We start from the raw sequence: 13353 nt of genomic DNA on the forward strand, positions 1-13353 counted from the left end.
GCCTGGTGGCCCAGAGTACAGACAGGAATTTTTCAACAAATCCAGATTTTGGATTATCTATAAATGTTAGTAAATAAATGATAGCATTTTTCATCAACCTCTCTGTCCTTCTCCCTAGATCTCCTGACATACGTGATCAAGAATCCAGATTTCCTTCGAAACCAGACAGTGTATCAAGAGGTGAGTAGAGTGTGATCCTTGTGATTAATGAAAATGTAGAAATTTCTAAAACTTGATATGCTGACGCCTTCTTGTCCTTTGCTAGATGATAGATCTAGTTAATTGATTGAGACTTGAAAATAACACCCTTGCTGCTTAGTGGGGATTTTTTAGGCAGTAAAAGTAATAAAACAAGATGGTATCTGAGGTAAATCCAATGGAATATGCCCACTCCTGGAGGCAGTCTTCTGTTTAGTCTTCTATCCTTCTCTCTGTATTATGAAGTGGACAAGCATCTACAGATTAACTCTCTCTTGCTTCCCTCCATGTCTAGATGCTCAAGTATGAGACGGGCTTCCTAGTTTGTACTGTCATTGGTCTTCTGTTCATTGTCCTTGTGCCACTAGTGGGCTTCTATTTCTGTTGCTGCCGCTGCTGTGGACACTGTGGAGGTTTCATGTACCAGAAACAGAATAAGCACACTGCCTGCAAGAGACGGACTCTTTTTTGCTTTCTGCTGGGTATCACTGCTGTTGTTCTGTAAGTTTCATCCTATGGAGAATAACAGAATGAGCATGTGGCATTGTGACTACTGTACGGGCTTTTACTTATCTTTATAGTCTCTGATTTAAAGTAGCTATTCCTGCACCACTGCATTGGTTTACATTGACAGAGAATTGTGTAGCACCTTAAAGTTTATAGTTGTATCTCATTACAGTGATCCATGAAAGATGAAGTTATAATAAATTGATTACTCTTTAAGATGCTTCTTGTTGATTTTGCAACCTGACCGACATTCTGGGAATACACTGAAATCAGATTCTTTGATTTGTATGGATAGTACTAACACAGCAGATATGCCTAATATAATTTGCAGAGTGGCTGAAGGACAGAGTTAACTGAGATGTGATCCAGTTCTTTTGTCTCCTTGGCAAGTCTGTCAGGATTGTTTGTGCTTGGGGAATGGTTTCCTGAAAGTTGGGCCTAGGATGGGATGGGCCAAGTGGGGAAGCACTAAAGGAAATGACCATGTTGGGAGAGCAGATTCCACTGTGTGGGACTAAACAGTTACAAACTTGCTCTATGGCCAGAGTGCAACCATGTGATAGCAGCCTGGAATATTCCTAGTAATGCTTGATTTTGCCAAAACTCCCTTCAGCACTTCTTTTCAGAAACAAGCACATTGTTAAAACATAAATATGCCCTTGAGCATGTGTGGACTGCACACCCACCCTTATTTTTCCTTACAGAAATTCCCACACATTAGAGAGAACCCTTAGTATATAATTTGTTTCCATGCTATTCCCAGAAGGACACAAAGATCAAAGTTAGCCATAATGTATTTTTGTTAATTAGTACTGTATTGTCATTGCACCTTGTACAACGAAATTAAATGCCATCTTCAGTGTACATTATAACTATAAAAATAAAACACAAACACATATCCTTCACATTCTATACAATTGAATTGAAAACCCCTGATATTGCATTAATATTGCACTATACAGTAGAATTCAATATGGTTACTGCCCTGGGATAAAATCTGTTTTTCAGCCTATTTGTCCTTGTTTTTATTTTCCTGTACCGTCTGCCAGATGGTAATAGTTCAAAAAAAGGGTGCCCAGGATGAGATGGATCTTTAAGACTGTTTTGAACTTTCTTAAGGTAGCAGGAGCTGTAAAGCTCTTCCAAAGAGGGGAAAGGGCAACCAATGATCCTCTGGGCAATGACGTTAACCCTCTGGAGTGCTGTCCTATCTGCCACTGTGCAATTGGCAAACCATACACAGGTGCAGTAAGTTAAAATACTCTCTATGGTGCAAGGGTAGAAGGCCACCAGTGGTTTTTCATTCAGTTGTTGTTTCCTGAGAAGTCTCAGGTAGTATAATCTCTGCTGGGCCCTTTTGACCAGTGGTGCAATGTGAGTGCTCCAGGTCAGGTCCTCTTTTATGCTAACACCCAGAAACTTAAAACTGGCCACTTGCTCCATTCGGTCTCTATTGATAAGCAAGGGCTGGATGTCTGATCTGTTTCTTCTATAGTCCACTATAAGCTCCTTGGTCTTACTGGTGTTAAGGACCAAATTATTGTCTCCATACCACGAAAGCAACCGGTCCGCCTTATCTCGATAGGCAGACTTATTCCCCCCCCCCAGAGATGAGTCCCACTACTGTTGTACCATCTGCAAATTTAGTAATAATAGTGTGAGTGGGAATGCAGTCATGCACATAAAGAGTATAGAGTAAGGGACTCAACATGCAATCCTGTGGTGTACCAGTGTTAAGAATAAGGGCTGAAGAAATATGATTACCTAATCTGACCCTCTGAGAGTGGCCAGACAGGAAATCCATAATCCAAAGGCAGAATGCAGACAGGATAATGCAGACACAGGATTACACAGAGATGATGCATGGCATTGTTAACCACAAGTGAATTGATGGGGTTAGAGACAGCAGGTGCTACAGAATTAAAAAAATACATTGACAAATTATCTAACTAGGGGATTCCAAGCTGAAATCACACTATGATTCTGTAATGTTAGAGAGAATACAAGGCATTAAGTGCTGACTCTGAATTATACTTATTTTTTCCTTATATTATGCCCAGCTTCTCACATAATGCTAAGGTATTTTTAAAAATGTATTGTTGAATATAATAAACTAGCTCATAGGTAATGTTAAGGCAGAATTGGTGGCTTCATACATCATGCAAAGCCAAAAAACCCTCAACTCATTTACATCTAAACATTTTACAAGATTTGTATCCCCATAACTTTTCAAATACTTAACGCAAGATCAATGTCTAAGTAAATTTTTATTTATTCACTCACTCACTCACTGCATTTATATCTTGCCCCAGTTGGACAAGACCTCAACATATTACTATGTTTGCAGGCTGTTGAATGATGTTACTAGTTGTCCTTCACAGTTTTGTTCTTCTCTTTTTTTACTTCTTCTGCTAAAGGGCTGGAGATATATGTGCGTATGTCAGCAACCAACGTATATCTCAGGGTCTAGGGAAAGGTTTTGTCATTTTCAACAATACAGTGAGCAACCTGAATGTTTATCTGAAGTCTATACCTCAGGTAAATGTGACATACTCTATATTATATCTTTACTGCTCTATTTTATCCTGTGTATCAGTCCCAGTTGCCATCTTAGTTTTTAGTATCAAAAAAGTGGTTGTCGAGCTTTATCTCCAATGAGACCATGCCAAAATTGGAGAGCAGTTAGTCAGATGGCCGTGCTCCATACTTCAGGACAGGAGGGCATTTAGATAGGACTTCTAAAGATGACTGTAATGACTGTAATGCACTTCTAAAGATGACTGTAAAGCCCCAAGTTGTGAAGGGCTTCATTGGTTGGTATCAACTGTTTTTATTTGAAATGAACTAGCGCAGGAAACATATGGCCATAATGTCCAATCCAATTATTCATCTAGCTGCTGTATTCTGTACTAATGGATATTTCTAGACTATCTTCAAAATTAGCCACATCTCTTTCCCTCTTCCTCCCTTCCTCCCTCCCTCCCTCCTTTACCTCCAGAAATCAAATATTGTATTTATTTTGTGTATCATATTTTTTTCAGTGACAAAAAATTCATAGGACATAGGATAGTTCCTTAGAAGTAGTCCACTAAGATCTTCAACAAATATTGTTGCAGGGCAATATAGGACCTATTTTCTAAGCGCGCTATCTTTCAGTCTTTGATGTTTATATAATGACTCTTTTGTTCAACAATTCTGATGGTTAAAGCAACTTTGCCAACTGAATCTATATACAAATAGTCAATTTATGACTTTATATCTGGCAAACATACAGGAGGGCATTTTGGTACAATAAAAATATTTTAATACTGTTGTGTTCAAATTGTATATGACATCCTACGTTTTTCCTCATAATCTCCATGAATCCTGAGTTCAGGATTTCAGTTTTGTGTGCTATCTTCTGTGCTAAAATGGGATTTTATTTCATCTCTCCCACAGGAGATTAATGAAATCATCAGCTCTAGTAAAGTGCCATTGGAGGAGGTCAATAGTAGCTTGTCGAGTAAGTTTATGCCTTGGGTACAATTTGGTGGGGGGAAGACATATGCAGTCTTTAATGAAAGAAAGTAAAAGATGGGATTCACAATGACATAATGGAAATGCCTCAGATTGTGAAATGTCATTGTTGTACTGCATCCTATAATTACAGATTAGGAAAATACCTCTGAATGTTTCCATTCTAGAGAAATAGGAGGCAAGAGCATTATGAGTTGTACAAAATAAAGGTGCGATATAAATATTTATTGTTATTTTTGAGTGCATGAGTCCACAAACTTTTTTAGGTCAACTGATGTGAATCATATCATTTCTTGTGGAGCTTGTGTGTTTAAAGTGAAGAAAAAATGGGTATGGTCAAATCAGAAAGTATATGCAAAAACATATTTCCATTTGCACATTTCTGTCCATCCATTCTAAAAATTTTAAATGGCCGTGGGGTCTTACAGGGAAAGGACAGTGGAAAAAGTATTTTTGTTAATAACTTTGTGTTGATGCTTTCCTTCTTTGCAGATATTGGTGATACTTTGGGGAGCAAGATTAAGGATGAACTAGGTGGACGAGCAAACAAAGTATTAGACACAACTGAGCAGCTTCTTCAAGGTATTGCAAGAGAGACTGGATTAGGAAATGATATTGGGATATAATAGTAGAGTAGAAGCACAGATACATTGGTAATAGAGGGCAGCTCAGAAGTTGAAGGGACTTTTACAGAAAGTTCTCATGAAAAAACCCTAGACTTTGTTATAGTTCCAGAGACAAGTGATTTGCCAACTTCATCATAAGAGATGCTATGACAAGAAAAAAAGTTCTTGTTTTTCCCTCCAGAGCAAAATCATTGGAACGAAACTGCTGTAGACCTATTGATCAACTCCATTCTGTTTTATACGTTTGAGGGGTAATTCCCTGTGGACAAAATCAGTGCCAGCCTTTTGAGATAGACCAGTTCAAGAAACAGACATTAAAGGGATTCTAGGAATGTCGTTTATTGTTATATAGGATTTAATAACAGAATCTTGATAGCCTGTCCAAGTTTCTCTCTGTCCCATCTTATAACAAACAAAATCAAGATGGCGTTATTTTGAGCTTCTTTCTCATGCTTCTTTCTATTTCTGGACTATGTAATATCATATCCAACACCTTCCTTAATGGTTTCTTGTATCTTGTGCAAGATCAGCTCTGAGTTATTTTACAATCAAGAACTAAGTGGTCACTTCAGGTTGGGGAATTGTTCCTCAGTCTTCCTACTTTTGTTCCTCTGTCCTTCCTACTTTTTTTTTTAATAGACATTCACAGCATAGACCAGGAACTCCAGAAAGTCAACCAGACTGGTGCTCGCTTGCAGGAAATGCAAAAGGAACTGAACAAAAATCTGACTGACCTGAGAAATGAGATCAATAAGACTCTGAAAGAATGTGGCAGCTCTTGTGGGAAAGTGTCCGTAGAGAACCTGACGCCTGAGACCAATTTTGATACGGTAGAATGGGGTTTGGAAGAGAGAGAAATATTTGGATGGGCAGGGTGGATTATTTGACAGCATAGGAAAAGACCTCATGGGTATGGTGAACTGTTCAGTGTGTTTGTGGGGGGGCATAGAAATGCAATTCATGATACATCTTAAAAGTCAGGCTAAGGAAGCATAATGTAATTGGGATAAGACTGCTGAGATAATTGACCCATGGGAGGCTGAAATCAGAAGCCATAAGATCAAACGTGCCCCAATTTTAACACAATATAGGATAGATTACAATGTAGGAGTATGTTCTTAAGATGTCTAGATCTGTGTTCATTAACTCCTAGTCATCCATATGTATACACACATTTCTATGTGGCAGCTGTTGCTTCATGTGTTTTTACTTCATCCTACCTGAAACATAGTGCATTCCCCATTGCTTAATTGGGGTTGATCAAACAATAAAAATATATGTTTCTGCATTATTTCTTTCTGCAGATTCCTGATGTCAGTGATCCACTTAATTTGATATCGAATCTGACAAGTCTAGATCTCAACAGTACTGTAATAAAGGTAACACCCTCCTTTTCTTCTACAATTATCCTTTCAAGTATCTACTCTTAAGTGCCAGTGTCAATAAGATGGGCTGCCCATGAGAGGAACAGGACAAAATGGTCACTTCAACAATCATTGGTCATTGTTTGGAGTCATTTTGTTCATAGACTGATGAACCCTATTTATATGAAACCTGTCCTGTGTCCTCTAAAGGAATTAAATCTGTTAATTTGAGGAAATGGCAAATGTATCTTCTTGGGGCTTTGTCTTTTGTTCAACAGTTTGGGGTCATGTTTTACTTGACTGACATTCTGAGATCTGAGCTTTGTTTGTATGTGTCTTCATCTGTGTCTGACTGTATCTCTTTTGCTTGTAGGCTAGAAATTTCATTGAAGAAATACCACAGAAAGTCTCTGATCAAACCAAAAAGGAGGTATCTGGTAAGTAACCCAATCATAGAATCTCATCTTCATTTCACACATTATTCTGTGGTTTCCAAAGGCCTGTAGGTGTACGAAATTATTCACATGACTGACATTATATATGGGGAGGGGGTGCATTTATAAGAAAAGGTCTGACGTATCCCTCCCTCATTTGTGGATACCTTACAAGCATCCCCACTTCAGCTAAATACAGTTGTCCAGTATGCACATCTTTCCAAAAGAAAGGCTTCTATCTTCTTCCTCACAAATGTAATTAATTAATTTATAATATATGTATTATATTTATATCTCACATTTCCATTAGAATCATAGAATTAGAAGGGAACTTTTAGGTACATCAATTGAGTCCCTTCCTTAATGCAGACATTCAAAATAATGCTAAATTACCTCTCCTGAAGGACAGCTCACCATGTTTCACATGCTTGGTTCCACTATCAAAAGGTGACCTTTGGAATTTTCTAACATTTAGCTGGAATCTCTCTTCCTGTTTCTTATGACCATCACTCCATCTCAGGGATAGAGAACAGGTCTTGACTTCTGTGTGACACCTCTTCATTTCCTTATATTCCCCTTCCAAAATATTTGCTCAGGTCCAAACATACCAATTTGCTTTGACTTCATTTTCAAAATAAGAGTTACCTTTTAATCCCCTTGTTGCTCTTTTCTGCAAGTTTTTAACTGAAGTTCTATTAAAGAGTGTTGCCCAGAACTGGACACAGTACTCAGAATAGAATGTAATTATAACTTCTCCTGACTAGGTAAACGAAGTTTTGTTCACACAGTCTAAGACTGCATTTGACTTCTGAGTAGCTATATTTTGAGTTGCCAATTCCTATTCAGTTGTAAGATTTTTTTTCAGATTTAGCATTATCAGGCCAGATATCCTTCCATGCTCTCTACCTATGCATTTATTTTATTTTTTCCTAAGTGAAGACCTTCCTTTGTTTCATTAGTACATTTGCTTTTGTGATTTTTCTTAAATCTATCAATATAATTTTGTATTGGGTTTTAATCCTTTTGAGCAATATTCTCCAACCTGAAAACTTCTAGATATACAGACTTTAAGACTTCTGGCATTTTCAGGAATGGCCAAACTGACTGGGAAATTCTGGGAGTTGAAAATCATACATCTGGAAACACTGCCCCAAGTATTAATCCAGGTTGGGCTATCCTACAGTATTAGCATCCTACAGTATTAGCAATCTACCTAGTTTTATGTCATCTTGATATTTGATAAGCATTCCTGCCAACTGTTTATTTAAAATAGTTAATGATAATTTTGAAAGGTGCTATAAATAAATCCTAAATATATAGTTATTAATAACAATAAAATATAGACTGAAGGTCTACTGATAATTAACCCACAGTTAAAAATATATGTATCTCGATCTCTCTGTATGTATATCTCTGTAATACAAAGGTCTGTGGTATAGGCCAAAGCCTGTCCGAATAAATATATAGGTTTCCTGCTAGAAGGAAGCCTGGCACTTCTGGAAGAGGGCTCCAAAGCCCAAGAGCAGCTATAGAAGATGTCTCCTCTTGAGTTTTCATCAAATATTCCTCAAAGAGTAGGATGTCTCCGAATGATTTTGGCAAGTGGTGATGGCATTTCAAAAGGCCTTGGCCCATGCTGTGTACAGCTTTATAAATCATAAGCTGCACTTTGAACTGTACTCAGAAATTTACGGTAAATGCTTTACTCTGCTAGGATGCCATTATTTCAGTTCCTTCCAAGCCATAGTTTTGCTGGCTTCCTTAACACACTAATGTCAGTGTCAGTATTTTTTGCCTAATGATGTTTCCGTTCTTGGCGTGAATACAATGGTCAGTATGGTATAGATCATGGGTGTCAAACTCAAGGCCTGGGGGCCGGATCCAGCCTGTGGGGTGCTTAGATCTGGCCACCCTGGAAACAGCAAAGGCTTGGCCCATGGTGCCTCTGCTAGTGAAAATGGAGCTCGAGAGAGCCGTGTATAGCCCACCCGAGCTCTGTTTTCACTGGCAGAGGGTTGCCAGAGGCTGTCGTAGCCAAAAATGGACCTTGAAAGGGCTGCGGGTGGCCCTCCCAAGCACCATTTATGCTGGCAGAGAGTTACAGGAAACTGTCACATCCAAAACTGGAGCTCGAGACCCCGTTTTCACTGACAGAGCACTCAGGCCACCACAGGCGCCCCTGACAGTGATGTTGAGTTGGCCACGACCACCCTAGCCACGACCACCCAAGCTCCCCGAGGTCAAATATGCGACCCTCAATGAAATCGAGTTTGATACCACTGGCGTAGATATTAAGTAATTAGTACCCATATATACCAAACCTACTAGTTTTTGCATGCAAAAAAGCCCAGGTCCAGTCTCTGGTTTCTTCAAGTAGGACTTAAGAGATCCATAGCAGAAAGTCTGAAGAACTGCTACTCATTAAGTAGCCTGCTTGCTTACTGTATTAACTTATTGGGTGGTTTATTGTCTTATGTAATTATTTGCCACTCTAAAGACATTCACATCGTGGATGCAATATGTTCTCACTGAATCAAGAGTGCAACAAAATTAGCCTCAACCGATGTCATCTCCAAGTTTCTTATTTCTAACATCTGTGCAAGTTAAGAAAGACTTCAGTGAAGCAGTATACTTGTGTAGAAGACTTTTCCAACTTTGGTTAGAGGTAGAGGAGAGTCCACCAATCACATAGAAGAAGAAGGCTGCAAGGAAGCTTTCAGGCACTGAGAAGCTGTGATAGACTTCTATGCAGGTACCCTTTTGATTTTTGCAAAAACTCCCAGATGTTGAGAAGTGGTTGAGAAGCAGTATCCCTCTGAGGATTTGCACAGTCTAATCAGTTTCCTTTTTTTTACACCTGTGTAAAGGCACACATTTATCCTATCTATGTATGAATCAGCCCATTATGGCTTGCTTAATTAACCATTAAAATGGTTAAAAATCCTGGGAGTTTGTAAGAAAATTAGACAGTGTAGATCATAGATATCAAACGGAAGGCCCGCAGGCCGGATCTGGCCAATGGGGTGCATAGATCTGGCCCGCGGGGCCACCTTGGAAAGAGCAAAGGCACCTGCAGTGCCTCTGCCAGTGAAAATAAAGCTTGGGGGGCCCTGCGGCGGCGATGGCCGCCTGCAGCCCTCTGCCAGCGAAAATGGAATGTGCGGCCCTCCCGGGCTCTGTTTTCGGCTGCAATGGCCTCCTGCAGTCCTCTGCCAGCAAAAACGGAGCTCATGAGGTCTGTTTTTGCTGGTAGAAGGATGCAGGAGGTCGTCGCAACATGAGTGATGTTGAGCTGGCCATGCCCACCCTGGCCACGCCCCCACATACCCCTGAGGTCAAATACAATCCTGATGTGGCCCTGAATGAAATTGAGTTTGACACCCCTGGTGTAGCTAATATGTGTAAGATGAAGATCTGATGCAGTATTAGGCAGATATCCTATGTTTTGATATGATATATTGTTTTTCAGTTTCTTTGCTCAAACATATTTAGTATCCTGAATTATTCTACTTATTCTTCCCATGTGCAGCTATTTTCCTGCTCCTGCTACACCCTGACTTTAGTTTATTTCATTTAATGGAAACTGATCCCTCAAAAAAAAAAAAATGTAATCTTCACTCCCAGAATTTACACTCAGCTTTGTTTGTTGTTTATTGCTTTGTTAAAGATGCTTTAATAGAAGTATTTGATTTGCATCAATAAAAGATTTTAATTGCATCACTTAAATTAAGATGCAGTGTGAATTGTATCTGTACAGAGTACGAGTTGGAGAGCTTAACATATCCATTGCCCTTGGATAATTGTTATTGTTTAGGCAGTCCATGATAATACACATAGTATAATGGGTTTATCTGTGTTTGCTCCTATTATTAAAGAGATACAGGATGAACTTCGCAGTGTCAAGAAGGGAATTAATGAAATCAGTGATAAGTTTCACAAGCTGATCTCAGTGAAGGATATCTCTGCATTCATGGAAAATATTGTAAATACAGCAAATGACTATAAGCCACATGTGGTCAAATATGATGACTACAGGTAGGAATAAAACTTTTTTCAATTTTTCATATGTTGCATTATTACTTGGGCTGAATTCAGAGTTCAGATGGAATGATATCTACATTCCAATTTAGCAGGCAGAAGGTCAGTTATAGAAAAATATTGTGTAGCTCAGAAGAAAAATGAGGCCTGTAGAGTTCTGTGTTTCAAGCATTGTTGTTTGAATGAGCAGCACCTCTAATCTGCAAAAGTTCAAAGCTCTATTTAATCAGCATTTAATACTAGTTCTTATGCTTTGGGCTTGAATTGGATCTTATTACTTTCATTACTTCCTTTAATTTCTAGTGCCTGTGTTCATAATGCACTGAGCTACAAATGATCCAAGCACATTTTAGCCTAGGATGCAAACCCATTTCATGCAGTTACTTTGTGGTTGAATGTATTATGCACCTGAGAAAATTTGGTTAATTGAGAAAATTATAATCCTGGTTGGTAAGCATCCTGTTTGAACAAAACTAGTCTGTTGTAGATGTTAGCACAGCGTGATCCTATCTTATTCTGATTTCAACTGAATTGAACTGATTTGACCTCATTGAGCATGTTTTCACCTCTTCCTTCCTGCATTGTTGTTTAAAGTCTGAGTGTTAACTAGTTGATTTTTTTCACTACAGGTGGGGTGTTGGCGTCTGCCTTTGCTGCCTGTTGCTTGTAATAATTGTATTCAATGTGTTGGGCCTTTTGCTTGGTGGTCTTGGCCTAGATCCAAATGGAGTGCAATGGCCTACCAAACGGGGCTGCCTCTCCAACACTGGTGGAAACTTCTTTATGGCGTAAGAAATGTTATGTTCTCTCCCTCCTCAGTATGGGGAAATAACTGACAATAACCTCTTTGTATCCTTCCAGATCATAGCCACAAACACTGCTTGTATTTTTATATAATGTTAGTTGCTTTGGAGAAAGCACTTTATGGAAAGTTTTCTAATTTTACACTTAGCATAGATTCCTACCAGGAAAATATAGAGTGGTATTGTACACAAGTGCCACTGTTGATGGCAAGGTACACTACTAAGTTGAAAATGTCCTTGCCTCAGCACATTGTTTTCCTGCCTTGCTCTGTGGATCTTCACAGAAGTGGCACCATGACAATATAAAACCCAACTGTAGAAAGTTCTGTGTGTTGCTCACATCCAAATCAATAGTTGTATTGTAGACCTCTGATTGTTTCTCATCTTTCATGACAGGAGTGTTGGATTCAGCTTTATATTTTCATGGTTGCTGATGTTGCTGGTTCTAGTATTATTTTTAGTTGGGGGCAATTCATACACATTGGTGTGCCGGCCTTGGGCCAATGGAATTATCCTTCAGGTAAGCCACCCAAGTTGCTACTGTATTTATAACTGTTGTGTCCCCTCATGATTAGGAACAAGGAGACAAGGGCTGCTCAGAGTTGGTTGATAATTGAAGTTGCACATAAGCCTAATAAAACAAATGCATAAATATTATGACACAGGGAAGGATAGCTCATGTTTATAGAGTTAATAATGGTGTATTAATTTGCCATCTTTGTTTGCAGTTCCCTCTTCCAACTTTCATAAGTCATTTTTATTTTAGTCTCTGGCTGCAGCAGTTTCAGCTTCAGGAGAGGAAAAAATACAGCTGGAGGAATCAGTAAAGAGTTTAAGAAAATTTAGAAAAGATTTCATCAGCTGCCACTTATCTTTTTTTCTAGTATCTGGATACATCTGGGGTGCTCCCTCAATTAAATGTGAAAAAGCTCATGAATTTGAACGGTTCTGATGTAAACCTGACCAGCATATACAAGTAAGTGCCAGGCTGCTTGGCTCAGCTGCCATTATGTTTCTCTTCAGCTTCCTGAAGGAGAAGGAGAATCTGGAGAGAACATAAATGTTGCAGGCCTAGTGAAATAGATTTTGGAGGTTGTACAGAGGGAAACCTTGTACAGAAGAAGGACATAGCTGATTATCAACCTGTAATGAAATACATGGAAGCACTATACAGATTAAAGCAGTGGTTCCCAACCTTTCTTAGGCCATGCCCCACCTAAGCATCTCTAAAATCCTGATGCACCCCCCCCGTGACATATAATTCTTCAAGTCTTGTCTATTTATATATTAAAAAGTGTTGCTAAGGTCTAGAGTCTAGAGTCTAGACACTACACATTTTTGAATTGCCCCCATTAAAAATCAAATTGTCCCCTATGGGGCGTGGGCCCCATTTTGGGAACCACTGGATTAAAGTATTAATAAATGAGTAAAAGCTTGATAGAATATCGTATGAACCATATTTCCAGAATGTGGTCTCTGCACAAATCATGTGCTTTAGGTTTGCAGCCTCCAACCTTTTGGGTACCAGGGATCCAAACCTTCCATGGAGAAAGATTTTTCCTTGGACCGGAGGGGGCATGGTTTTGTGTGCTGCCTGCATCCCGTGGATGGAGCTTTGCTTGTCTGTATGGACTGGTTGCTGGCATGCCATGGACTATTGCTGGTCCAAGGACCTGGAGTTCGGGACCACTGCTTTAGGTCCTACCTTGACGGAATTCTCCTAAGCAAGTCCCTTCAGTTTCCCCTTCCCGGTAGATGAGCACCTCTTATCCCAGCCCATTCTTCCATTCCATTGGTCCCAGATAGTCTGTACATCACCTAAGTGACCGGAAACAAGTTGCTGTAATTGCAGTGAAGCAGTTGAAAA

The 13353-nt window shown here is 39.3% G+C and overlaps 1 protein-coding gene across 3 annotated transcripts in view; it reads left to right on the top strand.

Annotated features, from left to right (window-relative positions):
* Positions 1-13353, top strand: part of LOC117678617 (prominin-1-A-like) — a 37798-nt gene that overhangs the window by 13564 nt on the left and 10881 nt on the right. For all 3 annotated transcript variants that reach the window (XM_034439903.3, XM_034439904.3, XM_087872816.1), the window contains 12 exons: positions 119-180; positions 494-699; positions 3123-3243; positions 4144-4207; positions 4714-4803; positions 5487-5677; positions 6152-6226; positions 6585-6648; positions 10521-10680; positions 11313-11471; positions 11883-12006; positions 12371-12462. In XM_034439903.3, the coding sequence (XP_034295794.2) occupies positions 119-180; positions 494-699; positions 3123-3243; positions 4144-4207; positions 4714-4803; positions 5487-5677; positions 6152-6226; positions 6585-6648; positions 10521-10680; positions 11313-11471; positions 11883-12006; positions 12371-12462 (1408 nt within the window). The remainder of the gene's footprint in view (positions 1-118; positions 181-493; positions 700-3122; positions 3244-4143; positions 4208-4713; positions 4804-5486; positions 5678-6151; positions 6227-6584; positions 6649-10520; positions 10681-11312; positions 11472-11882; positions 12007-12370; positions 12463-13353) is intronic.

Source organism: Pantherophis guttatus, chromosome 6 (genome assembly GCF_059756535.1).
Source record: "Pantherophis guttatus breed Tessera chromosome 6, ASM5975653v1, whole genome shotgun sequence".
NCBI classification, from domain to species: Eukaryota; Metazoa; Chordata; class Lepidosauria; order Squamata; family Colubridae; genus Pantherophis; species Pantherophis guttatus.